This window comes from Periplaneta americana, chromosome 16, assembly GCF_040183065.1.
Source record: "Periplaneta americana isolate PAMFEO1 chromosome 16, P.americana_PAMFEO1_priV1, whole genome shotgun sequence".
In the NCBI taxonomy this organism is placed as follows: Eukaryota; Metazoa; Arthropoda; class Insecta; order Blattodea; family Blattidae; genus Periplaneta; species Periplaneta americana.
This window is the reverse complement of record NC_091132.1, coordinates 111,316,834-111,333,354: the sequence shown is the minus strand read 5'-3', so window position 1 is coordinate 111,333,354 and position 16,521 is coordinate 111,316,834. Positions and strand designations below refer to the sequence as shown.

Below are 16,521 nucleotides of genomic sequence, written 5' to 3'. Positions count from 1 at the left end.
AGGGAAAATCCCAGAAAAACCTCAACCAAGTAACTTGCCCCGGCAATTCGATCAAGGACACAGGAGTTCGTCACAAGAACCATCCAAATATGGTTCAAAGCAGTGTTTGAGATTTAGCAAAAGAAAACCTGGAATCACTACCACACAAAACATCTCATTATTCAAGGGAGAAATCAAGTAAGAAGTATTTTTAAAATCCTAACCGAAACGTTAAAATCTTATTTGAAGTTTTCAAAACTTACTACAAGGAACATACTGGATTAATGCTGAAAATTGGCCAGAAGTGCTACTTCAACTTTTTCGAGACCTTTAAATTTTCATTCAAAACTTCAAGAACGGACGTTTGTGACTTTTGTACAGAGTGTTTAATGAAATTAAAAAGCAATCCAAATGATCCGTGTAAAATAACTTATGCTTTACATCAAAGGAAGATTGAAGTGTACAAGAAAATAAAGAAACGATACATTGGGGAATGTCAGGAAGCTGGGAGCACTGTTTTAGGTTGGAATTCGATTGCGCTCAAAACCTCCCTCTGCCAAAACTCAGCGTAACATCACACTTTTATAAGAGGCTACTCTGGCTGTATCTTTTCAATGTGCACTGCCATAATGATGGTAAAAGCAGTTTTTATTACTTTTTAGAAACTAAGGGTAAAATCAAATGTATGTTCTTTCGTTCATGATTTCTTGATGTGCAAAACAAAGGACGAGGGGTACAAACCGACTGAAATAGTTTTGTTTTCTGTTGCAGCAGGAGGTCAGAACAAAAATAGTGTGTTTATGGCTTTGTGTTCATAGATTTCTATGTTCTTCATGTATTCCCTGTAAGGGGACACTCCTACAACCAGTGCGATCGCAACTTTGGACTCTACAGTCAAAAATTGAAAAGGATTGAAAATGTGTACAGTGCATCACAATACATAGACATTTTTAAGAAATGCAGGCAAAATCCATTTCCATTTAATGTTGTAGATGGTTCCAAAATAATAAGAAACTGGAGTGAGGGCCTCAGTGCAGCTTTTGGTAGACTTAAATCAAGATCAGAATCAAACCATTTTAGACTTCAGTCATATTGCAGACTATCTAATACATCACTGGGCACAGTTTCGGGTTCACCTAACTATGCTAGTTACTATACACCATTCCAATTTGCGAAAAAGAAATCCCTTCCTGATAACTTGTAACTATTACCCCGTGAAGCTACTGGTGTTAAGAGAGCAAAAGAAAAAGATATTCGAAGTTTGTTTCGCTTCCTAGATGAATCATCTCGAATGTGGTATGAAAAAGTCCTTACAAAGGCTTAACAAAATGATGATGAGGAAGAAGAAAAAGAAGAAGAAGAAGAAGAAGAAGAAGACAATGAAGATGATTAGGCAAGTGAAGAAAGAGAAATGAATGTTAGACTACTATTTTTATAAAGCTGTGAACATTAATAACATAATATGAGTAATAACATTTGTTTGCATTTTTTATTAATATGTAGCTTAAGTTAATTTTTTAAAGTTCAATACACATTCTTTCAAGATGAACAGTTTGTAATTTTATTCTTGCTTATTATTTTTAAATGTTAAGACAAAATACAACCAAATATATGTATTTATCATTACCATAATATGTAATCAGTCTGTAGGACTGTTGAACGCAAAAAGGGCCCTTGAGGTGTTATTATTAAATTCATCTCTCACACACTTATAATGATGTTAACATCCAAATTAAAGTGCAATCGTGCCAAAAATGACCAAAAGAACTAAAAAATATAGTAGTGTTACTATGGAGAGTGCCATAACATTTCTATGGTAATTTGACAACTTTGAAGGTCATTATCTCAAAACTGCTTTTTGTGGGTTGGGCCCTTATTGCATTCAACTCCTCAATTGAACTGGTTTATGTACAGTGTTACTATAAATGATCTTTTCGATTACAAACTTGAATAACTATCGTTAGGAGACACTTAGGAACATGATATTGGTATTAATGGAAAGAGAAACTCAAATATTTTTTGTTATGTTGGTGAACCTGTCGCATATTTATTAATTTCGTTGCTAGGAGACGATATAACAGAAAAATGGCTGCAAACGAAGACAGGAGGGCATTTTGTGTGCTAGATTTTCACATATCCCAGTCTGTTGTCACTGCACAACGCAATTTTAGAAGAAAATTTGGTGTTGATCCACCCAGTGGGCCCAGTATCCGTAAGTGGTACGCTGACTTCAAAACGAGGGGATGCAGCTGTAAGCGGAAGTCAACTGGTCGTCCATCAGTAAGTGAGGCAAATGTGGAGCGCGTGAGAGAGAGTTTCACACGAAGTCCACAGAAATCCACCGCAAAAGCCAGAGGATGGATTGGACGTGCTGGCTATGAAGATTTAGAATGTTTGCATTGGCCTCCACGTTCCCCCGACCTCACTCCTTGTGATTTTTTTCTGTGGGGTTTTATAAAACAATAAGTGTATCAGCCACTATTACCACCTACTATTGAGGATCTTCATGTCAGCATCACAGAGGCATTTACACTAGTGGATGGTCAAATGCCACAACGTGTATGGCAGGAAATTGATTACAGACTTGATGTGTGTCGTGTGACACAAGGAGCTCACATTGAGCACATGTGACTTACTTATGGTTGTGAACCAAATGTTTCTCTTTCTCTTTCATGTTTCATGTTTTCCAGTGAAAACATTTTAAAAATTGTTGGAGTTTCTGTTGATACCAATTTCATGTTTTCTAATTTTTGCTGATTTAAGAGTAGCACGTGTGATTTAACGGAATGGATAACAAAAAATATTTGAGTTTCTCTTTCCATTGATACCAATATCATGTTTCTAAGTATCTCCTAACGATAGTTATTCAAGTTTGTAATCAGAAAGATCATTTATGGTAACACTGTATTTTAGAATGACATGCATGCTTTTCACACTGCTTGTTGTTAGCAAGTGGTTGTCACAATACAGTGATTTGGCTGGAAAAAGACACAGAATGCCATGCAGTGGAAAAAAATTGTTCTATTTTTAAGAGAACTAAAGTTAAGAGTTGTGTAATCAAGATAGCCCACAGAAATAAGTTCCTTAAAAACATACATTTAGATACAGAGTACAACTTTTGTAGGACATAATGTTGCAAAAAAAATGGTATCAGTACATGAGCAGTTGTTCTGTTGCAGTGGCATATACTGGTTAAAGGGTTTGGGCTACCGCTGACCCTATTATTACACAAAATATATCTAACAATTACTTTAATTTTAATTACTATGGTAAAACTAATAATACAAAATTATTACATTATGTTATATTATAAACTTTTTCTTTTGTAATTTCCTTGGGCTACCGCCGGTAGCCCACAAAATACGCCCCTGTTCTGTTGAATTGTTGAAGCTGGTACAGTAGGCCTACTATTTTGCCAAATCTGTACATAATGCAGCAATGGAAAGAATATTAATTTCCATTGTTAAATATTCAGTGGACAGATGAGAGGAATAAGTTCATTCTTGAAACTGTAAGACATGTAACAAGTCCATGATATCACTACAATGCAAATGTATGCTTTATGGAATACAATAAATAAATTAAATTAAATTAAACTCCTAGTATTGTGGATGTTTATGGGTTTTCAAGAAAAATCGTGTCTTCAGAAGGAATAAAATATGAACATATTCAAACTGTTAATAATTTAAAGTTCAGTACTAACCTCCCTTTGTTAACAGATTTTAAACTAAAGTTTACTCTTGCTATGATTCAGTGCAAGAATTGTTGGAGATCTTGGCACGTGACCAAATTCTGTAAACTTACTTCTAATCAGGTCACAAATAATGTGGTGAAAATGATAACAACAATGACTGTTCGACTAGAGTCATTAATTATGTAACTACAAAAAAAATATATATCTATGTAAAGATTAATTTAAACATGTATGTCACTATTGCACTGATTAAGGCTGGTTGAGTGGATTTTTTGACAGCAGACTGGATGATAAAAGCTTCTCAACCAAATAATAACAGGCTACACTTAACTTTAAGTATTGAGTATTGTTAGAGAGCTCGGGTGTTTGGCAACAATAGATATTTGTATTTAAATGTATACAATAATAAAAAAAAATATTAAAATTTATTTGTTACAAACAATTTGTTTACTTCTGTAAACTATAAATTCATGAAGTGCAAAATTCACTACTAAGATGTAATGTTACATGAATTACCCGAAATAATCCAATATTTTACACCATAAAAGTTAGATAATTTAAGTATTAGAATTTATACTAATTAAAAAGTCACATTGCTAATAATGTCCAATCTTAATTTTTAAAAATATTTAGCCTACAGTTACTTGTTTCCCCCACAGTTTTCAGTTACTGTACCTTACTCGGCTTTCAACAGATTAATAATTCTCTTCGTATGCTTCTCTACTTCATCCATTAATATTCATTTGGACCTTCCTATCTCATTCTCCTTTCTGAAATCCACTCTAGAGTCATTTAAAGTATTCTTTTGGCATGTCCATACCAAATTCGTCATCTGTGTTCTACTTTCTGGACAACATTTGTTGGTACTTCTACATCTATTTATTGCTACATTCAGTAATTTCTGAATTAAACTAAATTATATTTCCTTACTGAGCGACTCCAATAATAATCGATTTCAGTTATCGGAAGAATTTGTTCTTTTTTTCACTATCTGACTTCCGGGTCCATATACTTTCCATAATCAAGTTATGGAAGATTTTTCTTTTTATATTGTTGAGAGGTGTATGTGGCAGTGGTGATGATGGTTGTAGTTGTGTCGATGAAGGAGTGATGATGAACATCACAGTGTAAGCATTGCAACCCACTCTGACAATATAAATCTTACAGTATACTCTGTTTTCCCTTTGCGTTTTCCTGAGAGTATTTTTTCATCCATTCATTGGCCATGTTTCCTCCATCTACTTATACAGTATATACTCCTATTTTGTCTTTTATTGAATGTACTTTCACTATTTATTCAGTCTTGCACATCCCCGTACTTGTTTCTTGTTTTCGTTTTGTATAATTTGTAATTTTCTTTGAATGAAGTAGTGGATCTACATCTTGATGAGTAATTTATACAGAGTGGAAGTGAAATAACCTTCCAGATTGAAAGGGACTGTACACTTAAATGAATAGAAGACCTACATTACGTTTTGTGAGTAAATGCACGGTCAATTAGAAAATTAAGTTTCAGCAGTTCAGCAACATCGCTGCTAACACACTATTCTCGTAATACAGATGTAAGAGTCTAAGAGATCAATGAACTCGGTCTGTCTCGCTAAGTGAGCTACTCTCTGGCTCGACGTTACAATCTGCTTGCATCGTGCAGTGGCTTGAAATTAGTGGTTTTGTAAATTAAATTTACACAAAAACCGTCCATGCATTTGAAATGCGCCAGAGGAATACATTATTCTTTATTAGATTTCATATCCATATGGACAAAAATCACGATCCTATTCGTGATATTTACCGAATTAGAGGATGTTAAACATTTGGGAAAAACTATTTCTTTCTGAAAAACTATGAACTTTGGACTAAAATGATATTACCGGTACAGTTTTTTGTTACGTACAACATGAGCTATTCACTCTGAAAATCTGCAAAGCTATTCCACTTCCACTCTGTACAGACTCTAGCATATAGTTTTAAGTCACCTGATGAGTAGAGTTATAACATTATACTTTTTACAGAGAAGTAGGAGGAAATTCCTATGACGCATATGTAAAAGAAAACGAAGAAGCAAAAACAATATATGCAAAGGCCAAAAGTAGAGGACAGACAGCAGGTCACATTGCCCTCAGGTGAGTTGCTCTTTGACTTTTTGACATCTGGTACCAACATTCAACAATGCAGTACGATATTCTCAATATAATATTTGTCACTAATTATTAATATTATTAAACTTTTGTTCGGAAGAATGTCCAAGACCTCACTAGAAGTTTGAAGATGGTGTAAAGTCCCATCAAAACTAGTCATTTAGGTAAAGTACCTCATAGTTTCAGTATTTAACTCAGTAAGATATTTAAATTAATTTAATAAGTTTAATAATATCATTAGTGTTACAGAATTCTTACAAGTGTGTAAATAAAGAATGAATAATATTTGTATTTCAGTGTTCGTAATTCAAATCGTTTTGCTGTGTCATTGAATGTAAAAGCGGAAGAGAGGATAACATTCAATTTAACATACGAAGAATTGCTGGTCAGAAAATTGGGAGTGTACAAACACATCATTAACTTGGATCCTGGGCAAATTGTGTCCGATTTCAGAGTGGAGGTTCACATCAAAGAATCCAACAGAATCACAAAGTTAGAGGTTCCAGCTCTCAAGAAAAGTGCCCAGATAAACAATGATATCACAGCAGGTTTGATCTTGTCTTATAGAGATTTATAATCTGTTTTAAGAAAAGAATCACGACTTTGTGGCAAATAATTCCTTCCCTCTTCCTCCCAGAATTAATTATAATTAACTGCGGTAAAATTTTTAATATTCTCTATGTGTAAAATGTGTTTGTTGTTATATGTACCATTCTCATAATAAATTAGTCTGAAATGTACAGAATGTAGGCTACATTAGGAAGTCTCGAAATTGATTGTTCTAAGCTATATCTAAGACAAATTAAGAATGGGTTTATAAAGAATTCCCTTTGCATGAAATTCAGGAAACGATGTTTATTTTCTTACTTCGTCATATATCAATCCTAGCAGTACCAACGGGCGGATACTTTGTACCCACATTCTCTAAAATTTATATTTTAAATATGTAATTGATATATTAAAAATTAGAAAATATTCTTTATTGTATATTATGAATTCTTCTATCTTACTGTGTTATTGTTTAATCGTCTTCTCTGATAGTTTTATTAAAATACGAAAATATGTCTAAGTGAACAAAAAATATCCCGCCTTGTTATTGTTCGAAAACATACAAGGATATTTCAATGTTTCTCTTTTATTATAGTACACACTATTTGCTGATTATGAAATTATTCAAAATTAAGCATTTCTGTAGTAAAACTATGGTCTGTTCAATATGTGAAGACGGATGTGAAGAAAGTGATGTGTAACATTTTCCAGACTGTTATGTTGATGCAACTGTTCGAAAATTTACAATTACATTTCAATTTATATCTTTAATTATGGTACATACTATTTGCTGAAAACAAATGTCAAGAAAATGTTCAAATTAAACATTTTTGTACTGGCCACAAAGTCCCCCACCCCCGTTGGTACTGCTGGTATTGCTAGGGTTAAGTTAGTTAATTTATATTTTCATTTTGAGAAGGTGATGTAGACCAATAAGCAATTAAATAAAGTGAATATAGGTTAAATGGGTCCGTCTTCTTGCTTGTCAAGTAATGTGTAGTCTTATATTATTAAATATGTCACATTTATTGATTGGATTAACGTTTTCGACAATTATTTGCCATCATCAGATCATCATAAGTGTCAGGTTATATACACTGAATACTAATTACAAATATAAGTGGAATGAAGTGATAATTCGGGTAAACAAAGATGGTTATCACTTGGTGTGTGGATAAGCTTCAGGGCTACTACCGCGTTGTCTTGGTGTTATTGGCTGACGTTTCGACCACTGTGTTGTGGTCATCTTCAGAGCAGTTGTTGGATAAGGAAATAGTCTGCCAGCTCGTATATATATAGTACTCTCGATGGGGGGAGTACTTGCGGTGATAGGTCGTAGGTTCTCCTTCTGGCATCTGATTGGTCCTACGTTGTCCAATCTGGTTGAGATCTGTATGAAGGGGAGTATTCATATTAAATACTGGCCCTCATAAGGTCCGAAAGAGTGACCTTGATACCGTGCCCGATGTCCGGATGAAGGGGGGGGGAGGCGCCACGTACATGTGGAGACCTGGTTTCTCGTTCCTAAGTATAGGTCATAGCCAATAACACCAAGACAACGCGGTAGAAGCCCTGAAGCTTATCCACACACCATGTACACCAGCCGCGGAAGCCTACACGAACATGGTTATCGCTTGACTAGATAAATGTTACATTATGACAAAGATGTGCACTGACTCAGCTGTTTACATGAATAATATTTTCATTTTATCATAAATGTTAAGATTGGACACAAATTAAATTATGACGTGAAATAATTAAAGTACATATATTATTGAATTTTCATGTTTAAGTATTGTGTTCCATATAATGCATAAATTGAAACAAGCAGGTTACGAACATGCTTAATGCTAAATAATTACTATGTTTGAAAAATTCTGCTATTGAGAATTACATATACACTAGTGGCTTATGCAGAAAATGCTGCAAACTAAGTTCATTAGACGTTCAAATAAACATTTTTCAGATTTATTTTCAATGAAGAGCACCAGACATTTCGAAAGTTATTTGCTTCCATAATAATGAAACATACTCTCTCTAAATAGTTTTTTATGCAAAATATTTTTCTTGAACTTATCAACCTTCAGTTTTTGAGTTTCAACGCGAAAACGCAAGTGACAATGTCAGGACGATCAGTGGGTTTTTTATGTGGTAGTAAAGCAGTAGCTATTTCAGGTCATTATGGATTGTAGGTGAAAGTTAAAAGAATGTCAGGTATGCTATGCTTTCGAACAATAAACATAGCATCTTGGTATAGCTGCTGCATGTAGAGCTTGAAATGTAGAGGGTAAAATCATTTTATCCTGCTAAGAGATCTTGCTGAAATGATTGGGATACTACAAAATTTTCTAGGCCCCTTATTTTATCAGTAAGTAATACCGTCTTTCCTTAGGAACTGTAATTTTTGCGCTCTCACGAGCCAATACTGAATCTACACCACAACACCATTAAATATATGAAAAAGACCCAACCCACTTGATTAACAACTATAAAATATTTGATTTTTAATAATAATAATATTATTATCTTACGTAAGTTTTGTAGTTTATAAATTAACATCATGGCATTAACTATAATAATAATAATAATAATAATAATAATAATAATAATAATAATAATAATAATAATTCATTTTTAATGGTAATAATGTCATCAAACCACTTCTAGTTTTGTAGATTTCAATATCCAATACCAGCTGTACTCAGAAAATTACACACAGCAGAATCAGACCTGTAAATAATTTTAGTAAGTCTTGAAGCTTTTCATAACCAATTGAATTTGAACTCTAAATATGTCAGCAATCCTGCAAGTAATGGCCTTCGTGTAATAGCTTATTGTTTATTGTAGTGTGTGTTTTGTTTTATCTTGAAATGCAATTAGTTCTCAAAACTTACGAAAAATGGATTTTTGAAAATAGGAAAATTATGTAGGAAAACTGACATTTCACTGAAAACTACTATTTTTCTGAAAAACTTTGGGTTCCAAGCTTCAAAATGAGGGTCATTTATTAAAATCCGTTCAGCCGTTGTCCCGTAATTTCCATTACCAGTTCAAATTATATATATAGATATGTCAAGTACCGGTAATCACCCAATGGTATTGCATTTTATCATAAATGTTAAAATTGAACACAGAATGAAATGTGAAACAATTACATATGCTATTGACACTTCATGTGGGAAGTATTATGTTCCATATATTGCATAAGTTGAAACAAGCAAGTTATGAACATGCTTGATGCAAAATATTGCTGTGTTTTGATAATCATGCTGTTAAAATTACATTTACATATGTCTAGTAATTACCCATGGTAGCATGACATGAGAATTAAAATAGTAATAATATTAAATATTAATGTTTGTTTGCCCGAATATTACTTCATTCCACTTATATTTGTATTTAGTATTCAGTGTGTATAACCTGACACTTATGATGATCTGATGATGGCAAATAACTGCCGAAAACGTTAATCCAATCAATAAATGTGACATAGTTAATAATTAAGAATACACATTACTTGATAAGCAAGAAGACGGACCCATTTAACCTATATTCACTTTAATTAATTTAGGTATGTCTTAGGAATAATAGTTCGAGAAAATAAACTAAAAACAATAGTCATTTGCAACATGATAAAAGAACTGAATTGTTACAAAAGTCGTGAATGCATATGTCATCTTAGTGACATTTGTTTCTTAAATATGTACAGTACAATAGCACAGTCTACTATATACAGTCACGAAACTTGAGTTTTGAGGGTGCTAGAAACAATAGACTGTGACGGTTCTATTTCGCATTGCCTGTAATGAGGTGATATTAGCGATCCTAGTGGTGAGCAACTATGTAATGTTTGCATATTTACTACGTATTGAGCTTCGCGACTGTATATACTAGACTGTGACAATAGTATGTAAGTGAGAAGATAAGTCCACCTTCTTGGCCGTGAAACAAGTGGGCCTGGGTTAAAATCCTGGTCGGGACAAGTTACCTGGTTGGTATTTTTTCTAAGGTTTTTCCTCAACCACTCGAAGCAGAATTATTGCTAGGTAACTTTCGGGATTGGACCTCAGACTAATTTCGGCTCCATTAATCATCTCAATAGTTTACAGGTCGACCAGGACATGGTGGACGTGGTTCCAGGATTTGCCTATAGGCGGCATCTGTGAGCTGCACATATCCAACAAAGCCGCAGGGGCTTTAATAAGTGGACTGCAGGTAACCAGGTGATGTAGCTCCCTTGGATAGATGGCGCCTTAGTGAATCATGGAATCGATGGAGACACGTTCTTCTAGTCCAGTGTTCCGCAACCTTTTTCAACTCATGGCACACCCTAGACAGGCCTAGACTCAACATGGCACACCAAAATGTTAATCCCCTAAAGATATATGTGACTCCCCTAATATAATTATGTAATGTAATCAAATTTACTATTATTATTATTATTATTATTATTATTATTGTTGTCATTATTATTATAAAACAAAAATCAACTCTTGCATTTATTAATAATTTATGAACTTTAATTCACTGTAGAAAATACATATTTCTATTACTGATATTAAGTAAATAACTCTACTCATTCTTTCAATGTGATACTTGGACCTGCTTAGCTGCACACAGCTGGCTGATCCGCGGTAGAATCGTTGACAATGCAAGCCTAATTTCTTCATCGATGCATTTGAGTCTCTCCCTCTTTAATGTTTTAATTTCAGTTAACGTCGAGAAGCTCAGTTCACACATATATTATGTAGTTGAAAATGGCAATAACATATTAACTGCCATCTCGGACATAGCCGAGTATTCACTCCTTATTGACAACCAAAATGTTTCCAAAGGCACAGAAAAAAGCAGCATATTTAGGGACCGCGATTTGATGAAGTTCACGACTTTTACTACTTCGTCCATCACAATTTTCAGAGGAGATGGGTTCGCGGTGAATGAGACAATGGTCGCTCTATAGGCCTACTTCACGTACTTTAGCCATGAATTCTTTCACTCGGCCCGTCATAGAAGCGGCTCCATCTCTAAAACACTAATGCAATCCTCCCATGTTAATTAATTACGGACCACATATTTATTAGTTGTACGAAACATTTCTTCACCGGTTGCCCACTCGGGCAGTTTGCACAAAAAAACCGCAATTACATCCCCATCAATGTACCGAATGTGGGAAAGAAGCTGTGCGTGACCGCTAATATCGGTGGATTCATCGATCTGAAGTGAGAACTTCTGACTGCTCTTTATTTTATCCTTCATAATGTCTTGGATGTCATTGGACATGTCACTAACTGGGCGGTTAATTGTGTCAGCAGAGAGAGGAATTTAATTTTTATTAATTTTTTACAATAATAGGTAAAAGTTCGCGTCACACCTTTCACTTTGTGGAAGCACACCAGTTGCGGAACACTGTTCTAGTTGATGATACAGCAGATTCAGGCACATGAATTGCAAACAGATGCCATCGATCTGAGGAGGCTGCAGATCAACATCACAGGCAAGTGGAGGATCAGGTCTCCAGTCAGAACTGGATGATGTCGCTGAATCGATATGATTGCACCATGCAGTGAATCATGTGCTTGAAAGAAGCGATCTTAAGGACTTCAACAATCATTCCAACATAAGGAAGTTGTACAATAAGCTTAAGACTTCAGTGCTTGCCTGCGGGCTCCCCTCCTAAAAAAAAAGTGAGAAGATATGTGGTACCAGTAGTGGTGTGGTGAAGAAGTATGAAATTAGACTTAAATTGTTTTTTATATCTCACAGATGTTACCAACCCATTTGCCTCAATAAAGTATCCAACACTTGACACTGCAATAGTGACCTTCACTCCAACTAAAGAGCAACAAGAAGAAGTAGACAACAATGGAATCAGAGGTCAGCTAATTGTCCAGTACGACTTAGACAGGTTGAAACATCCCAATGAGCTCTTGGTGAGAATGAGTCTGGATTATTTTTTTTTTTTTATATTTTTATATTAACAATTATACTTAATTTCTAAATCTAGAAAAACTAACAATTAATTCTAATTAGAATTTTTCTTGTTAAAACGACAATAAAAAATAGCAATATATAGGGCTACCCTTTACCATAAATTATCTAAATTTACATGAATAATGTCTTGAACGACCATCAACTCAAATTACAAGAAATATGTATACTGCTATGTGAAAATTAAATTAATTTTGCCTGTAAATTAAAAAAAATTACGTACAAATATTTAAAAAAAATATTATAGATTGAGAAAGCATTACGAAACGTGTGCCACCATCTTTGTACTGTACCTAAATTAAACAATAAAACTGAAATAACTGTAACTTACCCGTATCGGAAAATAAAATGGCAATTAAAAAATAGCCTTACAATGTTACAATGTCATAATTTCCCATACCGGTAACAAAAATAGATTAATTGAAAATAAAATAATCAGTGACAACTTCATAGGTTTCAGTCTTATTCACAATCTGATTTCTTTTTAGGCTAGTTTAATGTAAAAAACAATATTAAATTTAGACATTAAAACTGAATTTTATTATGCTGAACTTTGTAAAAAAGCTATACTTTAAATTGTGTTGAGAAAGTTATGTTACAATGCGGTATCACCATGTGTTTTGCGACTTTTTGTAAATTCATTAATAAAGGACTAGTATGGTGATTGTCTACCAGTAATAAGCTACCTATATGAAATATTATCAAAATGCAATATCACAATTAAAGATTTTATTACAAAACAATGAACTTTTTATTCTTGTTTATAACTTGGAAGTAATGTAATGACATACCAGTAATAATTTTTTCTTTTAAAATTAAGATAATTTGTCTGTAATAAAATCACTGCAGGTTAGTGATCCGTATTTTTTGTAATTTGCATTTTTTTAATCTCTTTTAGGTAAATGATGGTTATTTTGCACATTTCTTCACGCCAGAAAACCTGAAGCCATTGTCAAAACACGTAACTTTTGTACTGGATGTCAGCTATTCTATGGAAGGCCACAAGCTCACGCAGTTGAAAGAGGCAATGGACGCAATCCTTACAGATCTGCGAGCAGGAGATTACTTCAGTCTAATCATTTTTGCTACATACGTTGAGGTTAAGTATCTGGAATAATACGAAAGTACTCAAACAGCTATTCACTGAGTCATTGTCTTTATTCTTTCTTGACGAAGGTAACAGAAACAACACGTTATAACCGGGACTAAGAAATTGAAATTGAATCTCTTAGGAATATTAAAAACTAATTCTGACACAAAATGCAGTACGGTATTTAATAATATTTGTGTAACGGTATTTATTCTGAATTTCATATAAAGTAAACAGACTACTAGGGGAGCGAGGGGATACATTGGACAGTTTATCTTATTAAATTTTTGTGCACTAAGCTTATTAATTAAAAAGATTCTTTCCACCTGGTTTTGATTTGTTGGACATCTGGCTGTCATTAAAAATTTAAATCATTTTCATATCAGTAAAACTAAAATCATCATTTGAATATATTTGAAGAAATACACTTTGTCCAGAGTATCCCCAGATATGGGGATACATTGGACAGAAATCAAAATATTTTGTGTACAGAAAAAATGATCATACATGGTCTCTAAATTTCAAATACAATAATACTAACAAACTACAACTAAATTCACATATTTACAATCAATACAATACATTATTGGATACAAAATGGCATGAAATCAAAGTCAAAATAGGTCATATTTTCAAAACGCTTTTTGTTGTCTTTGATAGGTTCAGGTAATTTCAGCTCAGTCTCCTCGTATGACACAAATGATACTGGCTCATCAGTTTCAATGAACCGATTAGAAGCAATCTGACGTTTGAAAAATTTCACATCATATCCATCCACGGCTTGATTAACAATTTGGGCTACATAATTTCTTGAAGTGTTTTTGCCACTAACTCTGACAATTACAAAATCACCAGAATGTAGGGAGTAAATGGGTTCAACTTCATTTTCATGTGAGTCTTGATCTGAGTCAGAGGTTTTCTCACCAACTTCCTCTAAAGATGATGAAGACCTCTGACGAACTCTCCTCTTCTCTGCCTGTTTTCCCTTTGAGTTTTTACACTTCCATTCTGCGATCTCATTTTTTTCTGGAGAATCTGTTGCTATCATACAACGACCCCTTTTTCGCCCACGACAGGACAATTTGCGAGGTGGTGCTTTTGGAAAGGGCCTTACTTCTTCAGGACTGACATATGCATTTTCGGTTGTTGAAGATGTTGGCGTTTCTAATGTTCTAGAGCTGACAACTGAAGTAATTATAGCATCTTCTACTTTAGATCCTGCTTGTTCTTCTGCAATTGATCCTGGAGAACTTTGATGATTCAAAACCACTGGAGGTGGGCGGTCTGATACTACAGACGACAATAAATGTTCATCGGAGAATATATTTCGGTCAAATGGAGAAATTCCACAAGATTTAAATCCCGATTTAATGTTTTCTGGGATTGCTGCTCTGTCCCATGCAGTTGCACTCATTCGTGGTAATTCAAAGATTGTCACACTTTCATTTGGATGACTAAGGTGCCAGGCGTTAACTGCTTCATTGAAGAATTTCTTGAAAGGACCAAACACGCAGCGGTCCAGGGGCTGGAGCTTATTGGATGTGTGTGTGGAGGGTCAAGATGGTAATGCCATTTCCCTTGCAGTAATCTAGGCCTTCTACACTCAGGTGGGACTCATGATTATCCATGATCAGCAACACAGTATTTCCATTTGAACAACGTACATTTTCTTTAAAAAATATCAAAACGTTCAAGAAATTTTCCGCTGTCATCCAACTTGACTTGTGGACAAGACCCAAAGCCCCTGTAGGTGCACCAGCCATCATGCATGCTTTGTCAAAGCGAACACGGCGGAATATCCACACAGGAGGTTAGGCATTCTCATTTGCGCAAATGATACCAACTAGTGTCATAAGTTCACCCCGCTCCCTGGAAGTCACTTGTCCTACCTGTTTTCACCTTTTTTTGCGATTACTTTTACCACAGGTGGTACAGTGTTCAAGCCAGTCTCGTGTAAATTGAAAATCTGATGTGGCATGAATTTATGTCTCTGCAGCACAATGTCCAACTTATCAAAGAATTGCCCCACTTTTGCTCTATTGAATGCCTGCATTCTGGCTGGACTTGTAGCTTCTGGTGCTCTGATTGAGAGTGCTGGATGTCTTTTCAAAAATGCTGAGAACCAATCCAAACCAGCCTCCTTATTTGCTTCCCAAGATGCAGGTATTGTCATCAGTTCATTCTTTTTAACATATTCGAAAGCCAATCGTCTTGTTTGTTTTGGTGTCAGCCCATAAAACATAGCTGAACATGACAACAAATAATCAGCAAGAGCTTCTTCCATGTGACCTGGAATTACTTGACGATTCTTAAAATTGGACTTTAAATTCATTGAATCAAACCCAACCTCCCTTGATTTCTTCACATACATAGCCAAGTGGGATTTTTTGACACCATGCTGTTCTGCAGAAGCTCGCAGAGATATATTATTATGTAATACATCATCAACTGCTGCTTTAATATCCGCCTCAGAAAACTCACGATCTGTTTTTCTTGTGTAGACTCGAGGCATCTGCAGACAAATAAAGTAAATAATTCATTGATCTAATGTAGACATATTTAAAAAATATAAAAAAAGATTATTAATTTAAGGGGATACATTGGACATCAGTGTCCAATATATCCCATGTTCTGGTTTGGTACATTTTTTCTTTTCTTTCACAAAGGATTTCAACCTCACTAAAGTATTATACATGAAATGAATTCTCATAATATCCACAAATATACAACGTTATAACTTGCACTATGCTTTGAAAAGAAACTATTTAATAGAGAATAGCACTTACCTCAAGATTTACATCAAAACTACGAAAAACTGGAAAATGCTGCTGTTCGAAAATCTTCTTTGTACTGGTACTTCTGGTCAAAAACACTGTACTTTCATAAGATATGAACAAATGAATATCTCTAGTCATTGATGCCAACATGGAAGGTCATATAGAGGGAAATTTGCATATGTCCATTGTATCCCCATGTCCACTGTATTCCCTCTCTCCCCTACCAATTCATGTTACAGATATTTATCTTGTCAACAACAACTAATAATAATAATAATAATAATAATAATAATAATAATACCAACA

At 34.3% G+C, this 16,521-nt stretch overlaps 1 protein-coding gene across 1 annotated transcript in view; it reads left to right on the top strand.

Annotated features, from left to right (window-relative positions):
- The window catches only part of LOC138691071 (inter-alpha-trypsin inhibitor heavy chain H4-like), a 65,503-nt gene that overhangs the window by 35,829 nt on the left and 13,153 nt on the right, over positions 1–16,521 (top strand). Inside the window, exons 3-6 of the mRNA XM_069812758.1 lie at positions 5,686–5,796; positions 6,109–6,359; positions 12,124–12,290; positions 13,247–13,447. Of these exons, the coding sequence (XP_069668859.1) occupies positions 5,686–5,796; positions 6,109–6,359; positions 12,124–12,290; positions 13,247–13,447 (730 nt within the window). The remainder of the gene's footprint in view (positions 1–5,685; positions 5,797–6,108; positions 6,360–12,123; positions 12,291–13,246; positions 13,448–16,521) is intronic.